The sequence below is a fragment of the Mizuhopecten yessoensis genome, unplaced genomic scaffold (assembly GCF_002113885.1).
Source record: "Mizuhopecten yessoensis strain PY_sf001 unplaced genomic scaffold, ASM211388v2 scaffold3427, whole genome shotgun sequence".
Taxonomy (NCBI): Eukaryota; Metazoa; Mollusca; class Bivalvia; order Pectinida; family Pectinidae; genus Mizuhopecten; species Mizuhopecten yessoensis.
The window spans coordinates 576,646-599,871 of NW_018405039.1; the positions used below are offsets into that span (position 1 = coordinate 576,646).

The 23,226-nt window shown below is 37.8% G+C and overlaps 1 protein-coding gene across 8 annotated transcripts in view; it reads right to left on the minus strand.

Annotated features, from left to right (window-relative positions):
• LOC110447470 (rho GTPase-activating protein 44-like) overlaps nucleotides 1–23,226 on the minus strand; it is a 66,813-nt gene that overhangs the window by 41,843 nt on the left and 1,744 nt on the right. For 7 of the 8 annotated variants that reach the window (XR_002462597.1, XM_021493202.1, XM_021493198.1 and 4 more), the window contains exons 2-4: nucleotides 6,390–6,534; nucleotides 4,857–4,933; nucleotides 2,934–3,045 (exon numbers count right to left, since the gene is read on the minus strand). Coding sequence is in view for 7 of the 8 variants with exons in the window: in XM_021493202.1 (XP_021348877.1) it covers nucleotides 2,934–3,045; nucleotides 4,857–4,933; nucleotides 6,390–6,534 (334 nt within the window). In the remaining variant the exon portion in view is untranslated. Of the gene's footprint in view, nucleotides 1–1,964; nucleotides 2,038–2,933; nucleotides 3,046–4,856; nucleotides 4,934–6,389; nucleotides 6,535–23,226 lie in introns of those variants that run through there. The other variant, XM_021493200.1, reaches the window with a different exon arrangement.

Consider the following 23,226-nt stretch of genomic DNA (forward strand, 5'->3'; position numbering starts at 1 on the left):
GTGAACGCTATTGCCAAATCCTGTTACTACCAGATCAGGAACATCGGCTGTATTCGGCAGTTTCTAACTGCAGATGCATGCAAGATTTTGGTGCATTCACTTGTTACCTCTCGGTTGGATTATGGTAACGCCCTGCTCTGTGGTATATCTGACAAACTAACTAGTCGTCTGCAGTGGGTCCAGAACACTGCATCACGGCTAGTTACTCGTACTCGAAAGAGAGAGCACATCACACCTGCGCTTTATTCGTTGCACTGGTTACCTGTACGATACAGGTCGCAGTACAAAATTCTGGTATACACAATCAAGGCACTGAATGGAACAGCTCCTCAGTACCTACAGGAGCTTGTTACCCTGTATCAGCCCTCAAGATCACTGCGGTCAGAGTCAGAATCTTTGTTGTGTGTTCCAAAATCTAGTACTGTGACCTACGGAAACAGATGCTTTGGTAGGGTTTCGGCTACATTGTGGAATAGCTTACCATCTGCCATTAGGAAGTCAAATACCCTGGCCAAGTTCAAGAGGGACATAAAAACTCACCTCTTCACCTCTGCATTTTAGAATCTTTGCAAAGACGTCGTGTAAATACCACCCTTTTATTTGTTCAATTATGTGCACATTGCTTGTTAAATGTATGAAAGTGATTGCAAGCCTTTGTTGTTTGTTTTCACAATTATAACCATTACTATTATCCATATGTTGTAAAGCGCCTTAGAGTAATTTTACAAATTATATAGGGCGCTATATAAATGTTGTATATTATTATTATTATTATTATAAGGCTGGTTGGGTATCGTAAGGACTATACAAGGCTGGTTGGGTATGGTAAGGACTATATAAGGCTGGGTGGGTATGGTAAGGACTAGGCTATATAAGGCTGGTTCGGTATGGTAAGGACTATATAAGGCTGGGTGGGTATGGGAAGGACTATATAAGGCTGGTTGGGTATGGGAAGGACTACATAAGGCTGGTTGGGTATGGTAAGGACTAACTAAGGCTGGTTGGTTATGGTAAGGAATATCTAAGGCTGGTTGGGGATGGTAAGGAATATCTAAGGCTGGTTGGGGATGGTAAGGAATATCTAAGGCTGGTTGGGTATGGGAAGGACTACATAAGGCTGGTTGGGTATAGTAAGGACTATATAAGGCTGGTTGGGTATGGGAAGGACTACATAAGGCTGGTTGGGTATGGGAAGGACTAGGCTATATAAGGCTGGTTCGGTATGGTAAGGACTATATAAGGCTGGGTGGGTATGGGAAGGACTATATAAGGCTGGTTGGGTATGGGAAGGACTAGGCTATATAAGGCTGGTTCGGTATGGTAAGGACTATATAAGGCTGGGTGGGTATGGGAAGGACTATATAAGGCTGGTTGGGTATGGGAAGGACTATATAAGGCTGGTTGGGGATGGTAAGGAATATCTAAGGCTGGTTGGGTATGGTAAGGACTAGGCTATATAAGGCTGGTTGGGTATGGTAAGGACTATCTAAGGCTGGTTGGGTATGGTAAGGAATATCTAAGGCTGGTTGGGTATGGTAAGGACTAGGCTATATAAGGCTGGTTGGGTATGGTAAGGACTATACAAGGCTGGTTGGGTATGGTAAGGATTATACAATGCTTGTTGGGTATGGTAAGGACTATATAAGGCTGGTTGGGTATGGTAAGGACTATATTAGGCTGGTTAGGTATGGTAAGGACTATCTAAGGCTGGTTGGGTATGGTAAGGACGATATAAGGCTGGTTTGGTAAGGTAAGGACTATATAAGGCTGGTTGGGTATGGTAAGGACTATATAAGACTGGTTGGGTATGGTAAGGACTATATAAGGCTGGGTGGGTATGGTAAGGACTATATAAGGCTGGTTGGGGATGGTAAGGACTATCTAAGGCTGGTTGGGGATGGTAAGGACTATATAAGGCTGGGTGGGGGTACATACGTATGAAGGACAAGCAGTCCTCGACTTACATCAAACATGTCCTGTAGTGGTCCCAACACCTTGGCCTCCACATCTATTTCATACTGAAGGGCATTAGACGCCAGATTATCTAAGGCTGGTTGGGTATGGTAAGGACTATTTAAGGCTGGTTGGGTATGGTAAGGACTACATACGGCTGGTTGGGTATGGTAAGGACTATATAAGGCTGGTTTGGTAAGGTAAGGACTATATAAGGCTGGTTGGGTATGGGAAGGACTATATAAGGCTGGTTGGGTATGGTAAGGGCTATATAAGGCTGGTTGGGGGTACATACGTATGAAGGACAAGCAGTCCTCGACTTTCATCAAACATGTCCTGTAGTGGTCCCAACACCTTGGCCTCCACATCTATTTCATACTGAAGGGCATTAGACGCCAGATTATCTAAGGCTGGTTGGGTATGGTAAGGACTATATAAGGCTGGGTGGGTATGGTAAGGACTATATAAGGCTGGTTGGGGGTACATACGTATGAAGGACAAGCAGTCCTCGACTTTCATCAAACATGTCCTGTAGTGGTCCCAACACCTTGGCCTCCACATCTATTTCATACTGAAGGGCATTAGACGCCAGATTATCTAAGGCTGGTTGGGTATGGTAAGGACTATCTAAGGCTGGCTGGGTATGGGAAGGACTATATAAGGCTGGTTGGGTATGGTAAGGAATATATAAGGCTGGTTGGGTATGGTAAGGACTACATAAGGCTGGTTGGGTATCGTAAGGACTATATAAGGCTGGTTGGGTATGGTAAAAACTATCTAAGGCTGGTTGGGTATGGTAAGGACTACTTAAGGCTGGTTGGGTATGGTAAGGACTACATACGGCTGGGTGGGTATGGGAAGGACTATATAAGGCTGGTTGGGTATGGTAAGGACTATACAAGGCTGGTTGGGTATGGTAAGGACTATATAAGGCTGGTTGGGGTTACATACGTATGAAGGACAAGCAGTCCTCGACTTACATCAAACATGTCCTGTAGTGGTCCCAACACCTTGGCCTCCACATCTATTTCATACTGAAGGGCATTAGACGCCAGATTACTCTCACACTCTCCACACATCTGGAACATGTTCCTAAATACAAACAGGGATTACATAGGTATGTGCACACCAAATCTTTACAATGTAAGAGTTATCACAAACTGTTTTTCAACATGTAAATCAGCAGTGAGAGTTTAAAACATCAGACATATTTTTGACAGCATTACCTGAAATAAACTCCCATCCCCCTCACCGCTGGTGAGCAATACCTCGCTAGGACAACTCAAAGTTCTACCAGGTAAAGTAGTTACTGGGAGACTACCAATAAAGCAATGAATAATCAAATACAATGGTATTGTTTCTGAATTGTTAATTGTGAACATTTTGCTACAATTATTCCGATTTGCCTATTTCACTTCTATTCTTGTCAGAAACAACATAATCTATGGTAGATATTATACTTGTCAGAATGACATAATCTATGGTAGATATTATACTTGTCAGAATGACATAATCTATGGTAGATATTATACTTGTCAGAATGACATAATCTATGGTAGATATTATACTTGTCAGAATGACATAATCTATGGTAGATATTATACTTGTCAGAATGACATAATCTATGGTAGATATTATACTTGTCAGAATGACATAATCTATGGTAGATATTATACTTGTCAGAATGACATAATCTATGGTAGATATTATACTTGTCAGAATGACATAATCTATGGTAGATATTATACTTGTCAGAATGACATAATCTATGGTAGATATTATACTTGTCAGAATGACATAATCTATGGTAGATATTATACTTGTCAGAATGACATAATCTATGGTAGATATTATACTTGTCAGAATGACATAATCTATGGTAGATATTATACTTGTCAGAATGACATAATCTATGGTAGATATTATACTTGTCAGAATGACATAATCTATGGTAGATATTATACTTGTCAGAATGACATAATCTATGGTAGATATTATACTTGTCAGAATGACATAATCTATGGTAGATATTATACTTGTCAGAATGACATAATCTATGGTAGATATTATACTTGTCAGAATGACATAATCTATGGTAGTTAACACTGTAAACTGGTGTGATCATTTACAACCAAATTGAACACTAACAGAAAGGACAAAACTATTGTAACAGTGTCATTATTTTAATGACAATGTATTGTTCATATTTGTCAGTTGTTTTTATCAATATTTAATAATAATAATAATATACAACATTTGATAGAGGGCCCTATCTAGCTAACCTAGGCCACTCTAAAGCACTTTACAGTACATAGATATACAAATTTTACAATAAATACAATTAGCATCAACATTAATCAATACAATTTTTGAGGAATTTACTAAGTGCAACTTGTATACGAGCACTTGTCATACTTATATATATGACAGTGCTCTGTTTTTGAAGAGGGTCTCTAAAGTGGTACAGTAAATGAAGAGGGTCTTCCGACCACAGAATAAAGACAATTACCAGGTGTTGATCATTATTTCGAAAAGAACCCTTGAAGCCAGGACCGGCTACACTATGGATTTTTGTCATATATTCTCTGCTTTATAAATAGTGACCTTGACCTTAGGAACTTATTTAACCCCTGATGCACTTCATGTATCTATGTAACAGTAAATCACTACCGGGTATGTCTAATTTCATAAATTTTAGACTTTTAAATTCTAAAACAATTTCCAGAAACAATATGTTGATGTATAGACAAAGACTGTGATCAAGAAAGGACACCTGCATCTCTGATGTGGGGGTCCTAATTAACAGAATTACTGATTATAAACTACTGTCAATCATTTTATTCATACAATATTACAGACATTTAGAAATTTTGTTAAATGTCATTTATATACATCATACATACCCCATGACTGACTCTTTTCCCAGCAAACTAGCATTTTCAATTAAACTATGTGCCAAATTTGTTTCCGGTAATTTTCTCTGAAACAAGAAGATAAACAATGTTAAAAATTCCTTGCCATCGGCTAATCCCAATTTAGAAAGCCATACTGCTGTAAAAGATCTCTATACATTTAGTGTTTCCTTACCAACGATGCTTTCTGAAATGACAGCAATGACGGTAGCCCGAGTTTCCTCTGGTCCTATCACCAGACTTAAGACATGTTGACATATAGATGTCTGGTGTGGGGCCACAGAGCGCACTGCTATATGAAACCACTTGGTATAGGGGAGTGACTAATCAACAAAAAGACGGGGTCCGGAAATCTTTTGAACAAGAATTATATATTCCATTTTCGCTCCGGATCAGTACTGTTTGTTGATTAGTCAACCCATGACCTACAAAATGGCATTCACTCAGGTGGGAAATTTTGACCGGAATTTAGCAGCTGTTGGTGATAAAAAGAGCTGATTTGGATCAATTAACAATCCATTTATCGATATATGTGAGGTATGTGTTGTGTCATAGTAGATTACTGTTGTCAGCACCTCATGATCATAACTCTCCGATACCAACAGTGTCGGATGAATTCCACATTTTCATATAGCAGTGCGCTCTGGCCCCACACCAGACATCTATATGTCAAAATGTCTAAGTCTGGTGTTAGGGCCAGAGGAAACTCAGGCTACAATGATGGAACATGACATTGAACATATATTTATGTTGTAGTTTATGATGTGGAGAACTCTGATGATTTGGAAGATGTTAGGGTAGCTTTGACTTTGAAATCATCAAAATACAACTACTCAATCGCATAATATGGCAAAATAAACAAGAGATCCGAGATGGATCTCAGTGCCTACCACCATACCATCTTCTTATTTTCTATGTAAGATAGATTTCTTTTTTTACTTGTTGGATTGAGTCATGTAACAGTGAATGAACCTTGTGAAACTTTTGGTCAAAACTTCATATATTGTATGACATTATTCTTTCAAATTGAGGTTGTTGTTTGACCTACTTACTTACACAGTACTTAATGTGTAACAAGGGAAACCTACATTTAAACCTTGAGGCATATCTGTCAAGAACATCTCGTGAAATAGCAGTAATAGAAGTTTGAGAAAGATCTGTCAAGTACTTGAGAAACAGCAATAATAAACTTGAACAGTCAAAATCTAAGATGGCTGCCATTTTCTTTTTCAGATCAGTCGTTAAGTGAAACATGCTCAACAACTGACTAATGGAAACCTACATATGAAAAAAGGTCCATCCAGTATTAAGGACGGACAACAGATGGATTGATGATGGACCATGGACAAAGGAACATTTGAACAGCCCAATGTCTGATGAAGGTGGGCTAAAAGCTATGGATTGAAGACAGAAGCACCCAACTATGGCATAACCTCTGACACTAGGCCTTTCAGCCTAAATGAGCTAATAATTGATAATTTTCAGAAATGTTAATGTGAAGATTATTGTAAATACACTCCTCACCAGTCGCTTCTCCACGTCCATGCCAGCGGAGGACTGTAAACTGCCCGCCACTTTCTTAGATGTTATCTGCACCACAGTTTTTACCAGTTCCACCCTCTTTTCAATTGTCTGCAGATCTTCAGAGAGGACTTCAGACTTCTCAGCCCTATATCAAAGAGAATTTAAAGAATATGTAAATATATAAGTAAACATATTTTAGGCAGAAATGATAATATAAATAGAAGTCTTATAAAATTTATCAAAACTGTAACTGTATAAGTCTTATAAAATTTATCAATACTGTAACTGTATTAAAACGAAGCAAGACATTCTACCTGACTATGATTCAATCTTTAACTGGTTATGTGAGGCAACCCAAAATGGAACACTTTTTGAAGACAAATATATAGGAAAATAGTATTTGCTATTTCGTTACAATGAAACAATAGATGCCTTAAGCATTTATTTTTTTGTATTTCTTGGATATCAATGCATACATTTTTTAACAGACCCCCCCACTGAGTTAAGTTAGGTTTACTTGGATGTTCAAGCAGGAGGGGGGTACCCAAAATGGAACTAGAACACTGACAGGTCAGTAAGGGCCCCGTCTTGTGGCAATATATCCCCCATAATCATCATGGAGGAAACTGCCCACATAGGTGAGCTTGATGTTTGACATTTGGACTTCAAAAAGAATCGCAAGGAAGCAAAATATACATTTTATATGTACTATGATGCGAGTCTTATACAAAATTTAACCTTGACCTTTGACCCAATGACCTTGACCTTTGGTCAGTTGACTCCTTGTTTAATTCTGATCAACTTTGCTTCATCATGTCATAACAAAATGATCATCAGTCAAAATATGCAAATTTGACCTTGACCCTTGAATCTAATGACTTTGACCTTTGACCTCGACTTTTTACCTCAGTGTGTCTCTTTGTTTAATTCCGAACAACTTTGCTTCATAATGTCATAGCGAAATGTTCACCAATGAAAAGCTACAAAACTTGACCTCGACCCCTGACCCGATGACCTTGACCTTTGAACAGTTGACTCCTTGTTTAATTCTATCAATTTTGCTTCATAATGTCATAACAAAATGTGCATCAGTGAAAAGATGTAAAATTTGACCTTGACCTTTGAACTTAATGACCTTGACCTTTGACATTGACCTTTTACCTCAATGTGTATTTTTGTGAACTGAACATCTTGACCAAGTTTCATGTACATCAGTCAATAAATACCAAAGTTATCAGCCAGGAACAGAATTTGTGGACGGACAGACAGACAGAGTGATTACTATAGGGCACCCGTATCTCCGATATGGGGCCCTAATAATAACTTGTCATATAAGTCAGTTTATATAAATAACTGCAGCAAGATTGACACTTGTTTTGTTACTGTACTCATGTCATCTCCAGGTCCTCTTATACTATTTAGCACACCTGTGTCTTACCTTCCTCTGATAGTGTATATAACACACCTTGATTTTGCCTATCTTTGATTTTGTTATAGCAAAATTTCATTATACCAACCTCTTATAGTTTTTAGCACATCTGGATTTTACCTTGGCTTTATCTGATACCGTATCTAGCACAACTGGATTTTACCTATATCTGACACTGTATATATCAACCTGTGTTTTACCTATCTCCAGTACTGTATATAACACACCTTGATTTTACCTTTAGCCGATACTGTATATAGCACACCTGGATTTGGATTTTACCTATATCCGATACTGTTTATAGCACAGTTGGATTTTACCTTTAGCCGATCCTGTTTATAACACACCTTAATTTTACCTATATCTTACACTGTATAGCACACCTATGTTTTACCTATCTTCTGTACTGTATATAACACACCTGGATTTTACCTATATCGTACACTGTATATATAGCACACCTATGTTTTACCTATCTTCGGTACTATATATAACACACCTGGATTTTACCTATATCTTACACTGTATAGCACACCTATGTTTTACCTATCTTCGGTGCTGTATATAGCACACCTAGATTTTACCTATATCTTACACTGTATAGCACACCTATGTTTTACCTATCTTTGGTACTGTATATGGCACACCTGGATTTTACCTATATCTTACACTGTATAGCACACCTATGTTTTACCTATCTTCGGTACTGTATATAACACACCTTAATTTTACCTATAGTCGATACTGTATAATAGCAGACCTATGATTTAACTATCTTCAGTACTGTATATAACACACTTTGATTTTACCTATAGTCGATACTGTAAAAAAAAACCCACTGGATTTTACCTATAGCCAATACTGTATATAGCACACCTGGATTTCACCTATAACCAATACTGTATATTCAATACTATTCATGTCTCATGTCGGTAAACCTCATGTTTTAATACAAGTTCAAATTTAACCAACTCGAGTAAGATAAACATCATAACCAACCACCTTTGGAGACTTCAATATCTATGGTTAAAGGAGAACAAACTTCAGATCATTTTACAAGAAATTTGGTGACAATCAGTGCAGCTATTTCGGAAAAGTAGGTTGTTGAAACAAAAAGTTGACCACATAAAACAGATACTGCGCCCTCTCACAAGTTCCAACTGGCCTTCACAGCAAAGTAGTTTACATTTAAATAACTGGGAGGTGTAAACAGCTACAACATGTAGACAATCAGTATGTTTATTATCTTTCACAAACCAGACGTGTATTCAGAAGAAGAATTTCCAAACCACCTGAAAACCCTCACATAAAGCTCTCTATCTGATTGCTGCTTTAGCATGTTCTCAAATTCCTCTTTCGTATTCTGTTTTTTCTGTTTTTGCTTGGCGTGACTCCCTGATGAGGAAGAGGAGATACCCACTCTCCTACAACAGGAAGTGACATGTGTCTCCTCCTGTCAGTGGAGAAGGCTTTATAATCTCCTTAACTACAACACTCCAAGCATCGTTAGCTTAACCAATATTACATCAAATATCAAAGTATCATTTCAATACCTTTTTCATACGTATATAATATCTTTTGCCTGAATTACTAGTAGTAATCAATAGAGATTTTGCTTAATTTGTTTTTAAACTATTAAAATTCGTGATCTGAGCGACTTTCCTGTATATATGTGAGTAGAGTAGTTACAGAGTTGCTGGTAGTTTATCTACTAGGAGATTTGGTGAAGTACATCTCAAGTTGGAGGCCTGTACATTGTGTTTCTCCTATACATATGAAATTAAGATTTAAAGGTTAAGAGATATGAACTATGGATCATAACTTTATCGTGCTATTTTAATATTTTCCAATAACTGCTGTAATGGGATACATTACCCTGGTCTATGGTTTTGTTTGTTTTGTTGATTTCATGGTAAAAAATAACCTTACAAAGCATGACAGCCCACGTCTTTATTTACTTCTGTACGTATGCATATGTGTTATAGAAATATTTACCTCATTATGGCTCCTCTTTATAATATTTGTACAATTTGCATCCCTGTATTTTTAAATAATTTGAACCCAGGTACAACATTATCAACAATAAATCTGCCACTATGATCATGTGGAAGGAAACTGCAACTGACTAATGATAATGCATACGGCGATGCCTCCTTTTTTCGGAGGGGGGGGGGGGGTTTGCAGCGGGGCAATTTGGNTGGTACAGTTGATTGTAGGTCCTCATTAAAATAGTGTCTTCATTTTATGGTACATCAAATTAATTAATGAAATGGATCGACTTGTGATGATCTGAAAGCTTTAGACATGAACTGTGATATACCAGTACTGGGCCTAAACCCTTAAAGCAACATTTCCACTTTTCTCAACTTATAATAAATGTTAAATGTGGTCCTTATATACTGATAATAATTTTGATAAATCATCCTGAGTCATTAACGCCGTAATGAATCATTAAGTGGTGAGCAGGTATAGCTTAACTCTGGCCCCGTTGTATTTTCCTTTTAATTGCCTGTGTCAGAATCTCATAAAAGGTGGTATAATGTACTTCCTGCTTCCGTTAAAATAGGTCGATATTTTTCTAAAGTTAGAAAAATTATATCATATTTCCAATGATATAGGTGTCATATGACCCAGTACACACAAAAACGTGAGTTACATAATAGCCTCTAGAACAAGATACATGACTACGTTAAACTGTGTGACTGACACATAACTGGTTTACAAACTACAGACAGTCTTTTCAACTTTCCTGTTGAACCTTAAGAAAGCAGAAGTTACATCAAAATAAAAGTATGACTATTTTTATCATACCATTACCGTTATTTAGATGTTAATGGCTTTGTGAGTTCCATGAATGTACTATTGACCATTCTAGCTTGCAGATACTACTGAGAATCAGCATTCTTAACATCTTCAGGCATGTACACTATACTGTATTTATAAAACAAGCTAGTTATTTACTACATGTTGTAAATTTCAATTTTACATTATTAATAAACATTCTGCATCCCAAATATCTTTTCTGCGTGATAAAGACTGATGACTCCCAAAGCACTGCTAAGTGTATGTTGTATAAAGCTGTTGTGTAAGATGTAATCAGTTCCGCAGATATAAGTGCTATTTCCTACACCAACATAACTTTGTTTATAAATGGCCTGTTTAAAAAATGCATTGTAAGCCCCCCTGGTTAATGTATGAAGCCAAAGACAAAGGTTTAAAGCACAAACAACAAGAGACCCAAAGGGCTTGCTGTGCTTACTTGAACTGTATTCATACATCATGTGTGCAGACTAGATAAGCCAATTACCGGTACCCCCTGAACAATTACTGTACTATGTAAGTTGCATATATTGGCCAATCACGTTTTGTTTGATGTAAAAATAATAGCTGTAAACTCTAAGCAAACAAAATGTAATATTTAACTATGAACTTCTAAATTTTAAGAAATTAGTAAGATTTTTTTACATTTTGACCTTGGTGACCTTGAAAGTAGATCAGGCGAAGAAAATTTACCATTGATGCTGCTGTTGACCTTTGAATCTGGCCAGTGTGACAAATTGCAAGTTGGCCTTTCACATCAACACAATATATAAGGAAAATATTCAACTGGATTTGTAACGGCTGAACAGCTGTAGTAGAACAACTGGATTAGTGCATGTGATGACTGGATAGTGTCAGTGGGAAAATTGGAATAGTTGTGGCTGGATAGAGGAACAATGGGATTAGTGATTGCTGTAAAGTTGGACAACTTGGTTAGTGATGGCTGGATAGAGTAACAATGGAGAACAACTGGATGTAAAGTTGGACAACTTGGTAAGTGATGGCTGGATAGAGGAACAATGGGATTAGTGATTGCTGTAAAGTTGGACAACTGGGTTAGTGATGGCTGGATAGAGGAACGATGGGATTAGTGATTGCTATAAAGTTGGACAACTTGGTTAGTGATGGCTGGATAGAGGAACAACTGGGTTACTTGTGGTTGGATAGAGGAACAACTGGGTTGGTGATGGCTGGATAGAGGAACAACTGGGTTAGTTGTGGCTGGAATGAGGAACAACTGGGTTAGTTGTGGCTGGATAGAGGCACAACTGGGTTAGTTGTGGCTGGATAGAGGAACAACAGGATTAGTGATTGCTGTTAAGTTGGACAACTGGGTTGGTGGTGGCTGGATAGTGGAACAAAAAGGTTAGTGAATTAGTTGAGACTTGTTATGGGACAACTGGTTAGTGGTGGCTGCATAGTGGGACGGTGAGATCTAGAGAGCAATGGCAGAAAAATTGTTCAACTGTGTTAGTTGTGGCTGGATAGAGGAACAACTTGGTTAGTGTTGTTTGGATAGTTGGACAACTTGGTTAGTGTTGAATGGATAGAGGAACAACTGGGTTAGTTGTGGCTGGATAGAGGAACAACTGGGTTAGTTGTGGCTGGATGGAGGAACAACTGGGTTAGTGGTGGCTAGATGGAGGAACAACTGGGTTAGTGGTGGCCTGGCTGGATAGAGGAACAACTGGGTTAGTGGTGACTGGATAGAGAAACAACTGGGTTAGTTGTGGCTGGATGGAGGAACAACTGGGTTAGTGGTGGCTAGATGGAGGAACAACTGGGTTAGTGGTGGCCTGGCTGGATAGAGGAACAACTGGACTAGTTGTGGCTGGACAGAGGAACAACTAGGTTAGTGATGGCTGGATATAGGAACAACTGGGTTATTGGTTGCTGGATAGAGGAACAACTGGGTTATTGGTTGCTGGATAGAGGAACAACTGGGTTATTGGTTGCTGGATAGAGGAACAACTGGGTTAGTTGTGGCTGGATAGAGGAACAACTAGGTTAGTGGTGGCTGGAATGAGGAACAACTGGGTTAGTTGTGGCTGGATAGAGGAACAACTGGATTAGTTGTGGCTGGACAGAGGAACAACTGGGTTATTGGTTGCTGGATAGAGGAACAACTGGGTTAGTTGTGGCTGGATAGAGGAACAACTAGGTTAGTGGTGGCTGGAATGAGGAACAACTGGGTTAGTTGTGGCTGGATAGAGGAACAACTGGATTAGTTGTGGCTGGATAGAGGAACAACTGGGTTATTGGTTGCTGGATAGAGGAACAACTGGGTTAGTTGTGGCTGGATAGAGGAACAACTGGGTTAGTGGTGGCTGGATAGAGGAACAACTGGGTTAGTTGTGGCTGGATAGAGGAACAACTGGGTTATTGGTTGCTGGATAGAGGAACAACTGGGTTAGTTGTGGCTGGATAGAGGAACAACTGGGTTAGTGGTGGCTGGAATGAGGAACAACTGGGTTAGTTGTGGCTGGATAGAGGAACAACTAGGTTAGTGGTGGCTGGAATGAGGAACAAGTGGGTTAGTTGTGGCTGGATAGAGGAACAACTGGATTAGTGATTGCTATAAAATTAGACAACTTGGTTAGTGATGGCTGGATAGAGGAACAACTGGGTTAGTGGTGGCTGGGATGAGGAACAAGTGGGTTAGTTGTGGCTGGAAAGAGGAAAAACTGGGGTAGTTGTGGCTGGGTAGAGGAAAAACAGGATTAGTGATTGCTATAAAATGAGACGACTTGGTTAGTGATGGCTGGATAGGGGAACAACTGGGTTAGTGGTGGCTGGGTAGAGGAACAACAGGATTAGTGATTGCTGTAAAGTTGGACAACTGGGTTGGTGGTGGCTGGATAGTGGAACAAAATGGTTAATGAATTAGTTGAGACTTGTTATGGGACAACTGGTAAGTGGTGGCTGCATAGTGGGACGGTGAGATCTAGAGAGCAATGGCAGAAAAACTGGGTACGTTGTGGCTGGAAAGAGGAACAACTTGGTTAGTGTTGTTTGGATAGTTGGACAACTTGGTTTGTGTTGTTTGGATATTGGGATAACTTGTTTTGTGTTGGCTGCATAGTTGGACAACTTGGTTAGTGTTGTTTGGATAGTTGGACAACTTGGTTTGTGTTGTTTGGATAGTGGGACAACTTGGTTTGTGTTGTTTAGATAGTGGGACAACTTGGTTTGTGTTGGCTGGATAGTGGGACAACATGATTATATTAGTGGAGGTTGGACTAATGAATCCCGACTGTTAAACAACCAAATCCTCGTTAATACCCCAACATTCCATTAGGATATAATTATAAGGTTAATTAAACTTTTAAATAATTAATTCCAAAATACGATATTAATTGTTTCTCTTGTCATAGATTATATGAATATATAACAAGAGGTCATTTTGACCCTTTTTGGCCACGCCCCTCAGGCCCCTTGAGGCTGGGGACCAAATCAGCCACTTTTTTGTTGACCTTTGGCCATGGAAGGTTTCTGCAAAATTTCATTGAAATTGGTTTAGGGGTTTTGAAGAAGAAGTCGAAAATGTAAATTGTTTACGGACACACGCCGGACGACGCCGGACAAAAGGCGATCGTAAAAGGTCACTTGAGACTTTGTCTCAGGTGACCTAAAAAGTTATAAGTAGCTCTAAGCCAGTAGCTTTTAATATCTATATTGAATACTTTGTTTGTTTCAAATCAGAAACAATTGCTTGATGGCCATTAATATATTCAAAAGACCCCAAATTAATTTCCATTTCAGTAGTTTTGTGAAAGAAGCTAAGAAGCTTCATTTTAGCAAGACTGAAATGAACTTCAGCAAGGTACATGTAAGTATCCTGAATCTCAAATTCATACATTACCACGGGTGTATGGAAATATTTGTGAAAATATTTTTTTCATAAACCATTATCAAGCTGTGGTGCATCATCTTTATATTATTTCTCAAATATATATGGTACTAGTGTCCTCAATGTGCCATCATAATGGGTTATAGAACATGATCAATACACAACAAATATTAAATGAATGTAGTCACTGCAGCAGCGATGCTTATCTTTAGAGAAACAGGATTCCCATGCCACTAGCCAACAACAGAAATCGAGAGGTTAAAGTTCTTTGTTACACGTTAACGCTGTCAGCTGTTGTTTTCCCTTCATGGAGATTTAATCACTATCAACTACCTCCCTATAATCAGGTGCAAGTCATTTCCGAGTTATGATAGAGCTGGGCTGATTCAAATCCAGTGTAAGTATAATCCTGCACTCTGTGAATCAACAGCTTGTAAGGTACACAGCTCAGTGAGTGATGGAGCACACACATTACAATCAGCCAAGAGAAATAAATGTTGTATGTATTGATTATATTTTTATATTTTTACTAGTGGAAGAAAGATACTGTAAATATTTTTCATTGCTTTGGAAATATTAATATGTTTTTAACTTTTCCCTCTACAAACGTTGAAACCCATCAAAACATAAAATACATACATATATACTACGAAACACAGGAAGCCAATTGCAAGGTGCCTGATGACATTCACCTGATTTGAGTGGCCTTTCCTTTTACAACCATTTTAACACTATATTTTAGCAAGCTACTTCTCTAATGTCATGGCTTTAGGCATCTTGGTTCTTCAGAATTTGTTTGAGTGTTTTAACAAATACTGCCCATGACTATGAATATGGGTCAAGGTCAGTTCTTATCAAAAACTTTGTAGCATGACATACCTGCAAGCTGATGGCTTTCTTTCATTCTTGATCTTTTAATATAATTGTACAATGTATTTCACCTGCACCCATCTTATAGCCCGCACAGATCATACCAATGTAGCTAACCTTCAACCCTAACTACACTAACACATTCTCAGCTAAATGTAGCTAACAGTCAATGTTAACCCACACAGCCATTACTGCTAAATGTAGCTAACTATCCATCAACACTATACAACACAGCCCTCGAGCTCTCACAGCACCAATTATACTTCACAACACACTACTCTGCCCACCATATTACGTCCCTGTGATATAATACTTCACAACACACATCTTCTCCCAACAATATAACATTCCTGTGATAAAGCACTACACAACACTCCTCTCCCAATGATATACCACTACACAACCCTCCTCTCCCAACGATATAACACTACACAACCCATATTACGTCCCTGTGATATAATACTTCACAACACACATCTTCTCCCAACAATATAACATTCCTGTGATAAATCACTACACAACACTCCTCTCCAAATGATATAACACTACACAACACTCCTCTCCCAGCGATATAACACTACACAACACTCCTCTCCCAACGATATAACACTACACAACACACTCCTCTACCAATGATATAACACTACACAACACTCCTCTCCCAGCGATATAACACTACACAACACACTCCTCTCCCAAAGATATAACACTACACAACACACTCCTCTCCCAAAGATATAACACTACACAACACACTCCTCTCCCAAAGATATAACACTACACAACACACTCCTCTCCCAACAATATAACATTCCTGTGATATAACACTTCACAACACACTCCTCTCCCAACGATATAACATTCCTGTGATTTAACACTTCACAACACACTCATCTCCCAGTGATATAATACTTCACAACACACATCTTCTCCCAACAATATAACATTCCTGTGATAAAGCACTACCCAACACTCCTCTCCCAATGATATAACACTACACAGCACACTCCTCTCCCAATGATATAACACTACACAGCACACTCCTCTCCCAATGATATAACACTACACAGCACACTCCTCTCCCAATGATATAACACTACACAGCACACTCCTCTCCCAATGATATAACACTACACAACCCTCCTCTCCCAACGATATAACACTACACAACACAATCCTCTCCCAATGATATAACACTATACAACACACTCCTACCCAATGATATAACACTACACAACACACTCCTCTCCCAATGATATAACACCACACAATACACTCCTCTCCCAACGATATAACACTACACAACACAATCCTCTCCCAATGATATAACACTACACAACCCACTCCTCTCCCAATGATATAACACTACACAACACACTCCTCTCCCAATGATATAACATTCCTGTGATATAACACTTCACAACACACTCCTCTCCTAACGATATAACATTCCTGTGATATAAAACTTCACAACACACTCCTCTCTCAATGATATAACACTACACAACACACTCCTCCCCCAATGATATAACACCACACAATACACTCCTCTCCCAACGATATAACACTACACAACACTCCTCTCCCAACGATATAACACTACACAACACCTTCCTCTCCCAATGATATAACACTACACAACACACTTTTCCCAACAATATAACTAGTTCAATTTGTTGGTATCCTTTACCTTAACCGACTTTTTTCACTGTGATATAACACTTCACAACACACTCCTCTCTCAATGATATAACATTCCTGTGATATAACACTTCACAACCCCCTCCTCTCCCAACGATATAACACTACACAACACTCCTCTCCCAACGATATAACACTACACAACACCTTCCTCTCCCAATGATATAACACTACACAACACACTTTTCCCAACAATATAACTAGTTCAATTTGTTGGTATCCTTTACCTTAACCGACTTTTTTCACTGTGATATAACACTTCACAACACACTCCTCTCTCAATGATATAACATTCCTGTGATATAACACTTCACAACACGCTCCTCTCCCAACGATATAACATTCCTGTGATATAACATTTCACAACACACTCCTCTCCCAACGATATAACACAACACTACACACTCCTCTCCCAACGATATAAACTACACAACACACTCCTCTCCCAACGATATAACACTACACAACACTCCTCTCCCAACGATATAACACTACACAACACCTTCCTCTCCCAATGATATAACACTACACAACACACTCCTCCCCCAATGATATAACACCACACAATACACTCCTCTCCCAACGATATAACACTACACAACACCTTCCTCTCCCAATGATATAACACTACACAACACTCCTTTCCCAACAATATAACTAGTTCAATTTGTTGGTATCCTTTACCTTAACCGACTTTTTTCACTGTGATATAACACTTCACAACACACTCCTCTCTCAATGATATAACATTCCTGTGATATAACACTTCACAACACACTCCTCTCCTAACGATATAACATTACTGTGATATAAAACTTCACAACACACTCCTCTCTCAATGATATAACATTCCTGTGATATAACACTTCACAACACAATCCTCTCCCAATGATATAACACTACACAACACACTCCTCCCCCAATGATATAACACCACACAATACACTCCTCTCCCAACGATATAACACTACACAACACCTTCCTCTCCCAATGATATAACACTACACAACACACTCCTCTTCCAATGATATAACACTACACAACACACTCCTCTCCCAATGATATAACACTACACAACACTCCTTTCCCAACAATATAACTAGTTCAATTTGTTGGTATCCTTTACCTTAACCGACTTTTTTCACCAACACACTTCACCAACACACTACACTAATCCTCTTCTCCACACTATCTCTACACTCCAACACTATGCACCAGTACGTATACAGTGCTCTGGAAAACAGCAGATCTAACAAATATATGTGGGTGGTATATCAGTGGATATGGTCCTAGAGGAGACAGGTTTCATGCCAGATATATAACCAATGGCCCACTAATTTATCCATTACAATAGGTCTGATGTAAGTAATGTAAGCTATGAGCTAGTTATGGCCAGACTCCAATTTGTCTCATCACACCTGGTATTAACACTCTCACAGTCATTACTGCCAGCTCCTGTATCGCCCAACACCAGCATACCCTTTATTGCAGCACATTACACAATTGCTTGCCTGTGGTAAGAAAGGTCAGCCACCAGTCCTACGGCTTCTGTGTAAGGAATGATTAATAGACTTGAAATTAAAAAAAAAAAAAAAATGGTCATAGGAAAAATGTCAGTGATCTGGCATGTCTACACACTATATCAACAACTCCTTTTATACCATCTAAGTAAACTTTGAACTCTGACTTCCTGGCTCAATGTTAGGAGGTTCATGGAAAAAAAAGTTAACTTGAAGACTATGTAAACATGTACATCTGTTAGATGAAAAAGTGACCAGACAATCTACAAGTATTTTATAACTATAATGGTACATTCTTTCAATGCTTTTCACATGACAGGGCATCCATACCTTGTTATGTACATAAATTCTTCATTTCATCAATTAACCGAATAACAGGAGTTAAAAGTAAATATTTAAAAAAAAAAAAATCAAATTCTGCCATCCTTCTTTTTTTTCATTTTTTGTGTGTGTGTATAAGATGTATGTGTCACGAGAACTGTCCAGGCCATTTAGGTGTATACCAACAAAACATATTATCACCCAGCTACATACAGATGTACCTCATGGAGATTTACAAACAATATGCTGGGCCACGTGTAATGTATGTGGACATATTAATTTCCTTGTTACAAGTATATATACACTGCCTTGAGAGCTGTTTATAACATAGCCATATTTGTAAGACCAGGTCTATCATTGTGAGTAGGCAGGGACACTTGACAAGGGATTCTTCTATAGACTTTGTTAAGGTGACATAAACTTGATACAGTACTTTGGGAACCACTCACATGGTTTATTCATCTCATGTCTATTACAGAACCAGGATATCATTTTCATATAAATAACCACAAGGAAATTAACATTTGAACTCAGATTATTTGCTGTATAACAGGAAGGATTTAAACCAATTACTATTGACACAAAATCTAACATTTCCTGCATCAGGACACTTGTATAGACAGGGAAATTTCAGTTCCTAGAACAGTCGATTGATTTGACATTTAGTAACTATTGCCGATTTTTAATAATAATAATAATATACAATATTTGATATAGCACCCTATCTAGCTAGAAATAGCCACTCTAAAGCGTTTTACAGTCCATGGCATAGATATACAATTTATACAACCAATACAATTAGCATATACATGTACATTAATCAATACAATTTTGAGGAATTCGCAGGAGCTGCCTTATCAGTCACTAACTACTAGTCCTATGCCACCTGGCTAATATCTCCCTATGTGTATGCCTGCGTGTGTGCTGGAGATGTATTGTGTTCTGTTTGTATTGGCACCGAGCTTCCAACGGTATCATTTATAGTGCCACCTCACTTGAATGCTACAGCACAGGTACTGCAACATCCACCCCAGACCATTTTATACTCCACCTGGGTTGTTGGAGTTGTGTGGGCAAGAGAAAAACACTTTCTGAATATCCATGCGTATGACAACTTCGGGGATCGAACTCTGACCATGCATGGAAGGCTGGAGAGTTGTAACCACTCTGCCCAAAAATATCTTTTCTTGCTTTTGCCATTTTCTAAAACATCAAAGCAGAATTGGTCTAGAACTTTTACCATACTTTTTTTATACAACTGCATATACATGTACGTCTGTCAAATAGAATTCCTAGCCTCTCAACTTTGACCTTTACTTTGATTCTGACCGTGATTGCTTGTTTGTTTGAGAGGTTTTATGTCGGCTTCACTACCCAGTAGTTTGGTTATCCAGCAGATCAGACCACCAATGATCATGATCTCCACTACATGTAACTGCCATCTGGCAAAAGACACCACACTGGTTGTTAGGATGATGAACATATAGATATTTTTGAACACACATACACATATGTGTTCATTAGATGTTTAGCAGTTCAGAAGCATTAAACCAAAACTAGAAAATTTCTGTAAGACATGAATGTCCCTGTAACCATGCACATTGATAAGGGTGTTTTTTTTCTTAAATCTAATAAATATTTGGTCGTATTGGCCATGACCTTAAGCTTGTAACCTTGAAGGAGGAACTCATTCTAAACATTCTCATACTTGACCTTTATATAAAGTTTGATCAAAAACTGTTCAGAAATATATTCAGTAGAGCAATGCTAATGATTGAGGAATTAGGAATGCAACAGAAAAGGTTGGGACAGACATGGACAAAACTTTAGGCCCTCAACCCCCTTAAAATTGTCATGGAAACTTTTGCCAATTTGGTACATTAATTTTTAATATCAGTGAATGTTTACTATATAATACACACAGCTATAGCACTGATTTACAATATACCAGCAGCCTGAGTCACCACTGGTACTGACTCATCAACAGGTTTGTGGTCTATACAGTGTGACCATCCATCACCTACCCACCTGGACATGGTTTGTCCACTAATCTATGTAATCACCACCCACATTACCTACATCCCTTTCCTGGGTCAGTATATAGCAGACTAGTTTTCTTTGGCAATGTTGAATTGTATGTTCCAAAACAAATTCTTTAAAAGATGTATAACGAAACAATTAATAATGGTTGTACCCTCTTGTTTCTTTAAGATATTATATTTCCATTAAGATCATCTGTAATTGACACCTACCACGTATAATAAAGCATGTGAGTAAAGGAGGGAGGAGTGTGTATGTACATGTATAAAATGGGACAAGTGACAGCATGTGGGTTAACATTATAGTATAATCCATTATCAGCTTTTGTTTGTAACTTGATACGTTATATCGATAATAAAGTTAATATGATTCCCCCCCCCCCCCTGATAGTAATCTTTTATAGTGTCTGGACTTGGAAGATCACAAAGATTCCCATTACAGAAACAACAAGCTTTATAGACATTAAACAAATTCACATGGATTGCAACAAATCTGATATTCTTTTTATCCAATGTTCAATTATGCCATAGCACACACAATTATACTGTTTATTGATACTATTTAGACTGTAGCAGCATTCAAAAGAAATTTGTAAAGACATCCTACTGTTCCTTGTGACATCACAATAATGATATTACACATTACGTTTTACATATATAGAACATTTATGCCTGAGTTTATAATATAATGATATACTAGTATCTACTCATGACCGACGACATACACCAATTCTTAACACATCTATACATTTGCTAACTGGGCTACAATTTCCTTGTCTGTCAAAAAGGGAAAAAGTTCTCCCATATCTTTGTTGATATTATACAAGTGTACATTACATATGCATATGATAATTATATATACATTATCAATATCATATACTGTACCAATAGTTTGAGAGATTTTATATATAGACATTTAACATAACATAACACTATGATAAAGCAATTATTTGTGTATGAATGTTCAACCAACCATGCTAGAATGTGCTAAAAATATAAAAGTTCACTATACACAGAATTGTTAATGCTTATTTTGATACAATTCTGTATACAACTGTACATTTCAAATCAGTAACTCATACAGGTTAAGTTGTCCTCAGAATTAGATACATTTAATCAGCTTCACAGGAAAGGAAGAAATACATGTACAGTGACAGGTATATTTATCTTACCTATGGAGATGGAAAAACCCAGTTGCTCCTTTGTGCAAAATGAAACTGTGTAAGACAAATGTGTAAAGAAGAGACAGTCATGATCAACATATGCTTCAAAATTTACACTTACAGTTAAGTTTACCTTTCGCAGCTAAAAAATAAATTCATTGCATAATTTAACTTTAAGTATCTATTTCCATGTCTAGTTATGTATATTGAGCAAAAATGTATATTGAACAAAAAAGGTGGATTTCTTACTCACCTGCAAAACTTTTGAAAGTGAAAAAAAAGTTAGCTTCAGGCCCTGCAACAACTGCAGATTATACTTAAGGTTATAACTTATGTGTTTTAATATACACAGTCAACATCCACAGGATTGTAACTTACAAATATGTCTTTGAAATGACAATTAGAATAAATACCAAAGTTTTAAAATGCAGCTGAACATTTTGTATATTATAAGCTAGGTTTAAATTACACATCATTTATTAAGCTGTACATGCCGAAACATGCAGTCACAGTAAGGCTGGTATACATTGATAGTCATCATACCTTGTCAACAGATCAGTAAACGATAGAAAATGCAAGTTGTGAGGTCTGAGGATTTAACAACAGAACAGTACAGCTAGTTAAAACTGAAAATAAATCAGTGCTTTTCCTTGGGCCATTGGGCCATTTTGGACTGAAATTCAGCCTTAATTCCCAATTCTCCAACAACTTGAACAAGAATATTTCTTCTTTTTTAATTTTCAGCTTCAGATGAAAATGCAACTGCAACATATTGCTAGATTTAAAATAAAGAAACTTTCATAAATAAGGATGTTTTAGTCTTTTACCTGGAGAAACCTCCGGTGTTTGTGACGGCGATCAAATACTTTTCAAATTGCAATCGGAGAATCAACCCTCGTCATCTTATTGAAAGGAAAGTGCAATTTCTACTGTGCCACCCCAACCACCCGATATAAAATACCGGTTTATAAATAAAAAGTATATAACAAGTATTTAAGATACTAATAGACTTAAGAATATTAGCTGATTAAAGTACATTTATTTGAAGAGTTACATATATTTGGACGGCAAATCTAGACACCGCCATAACATCTGATCGATTCATAAATTCTTCAAAGGAAAGT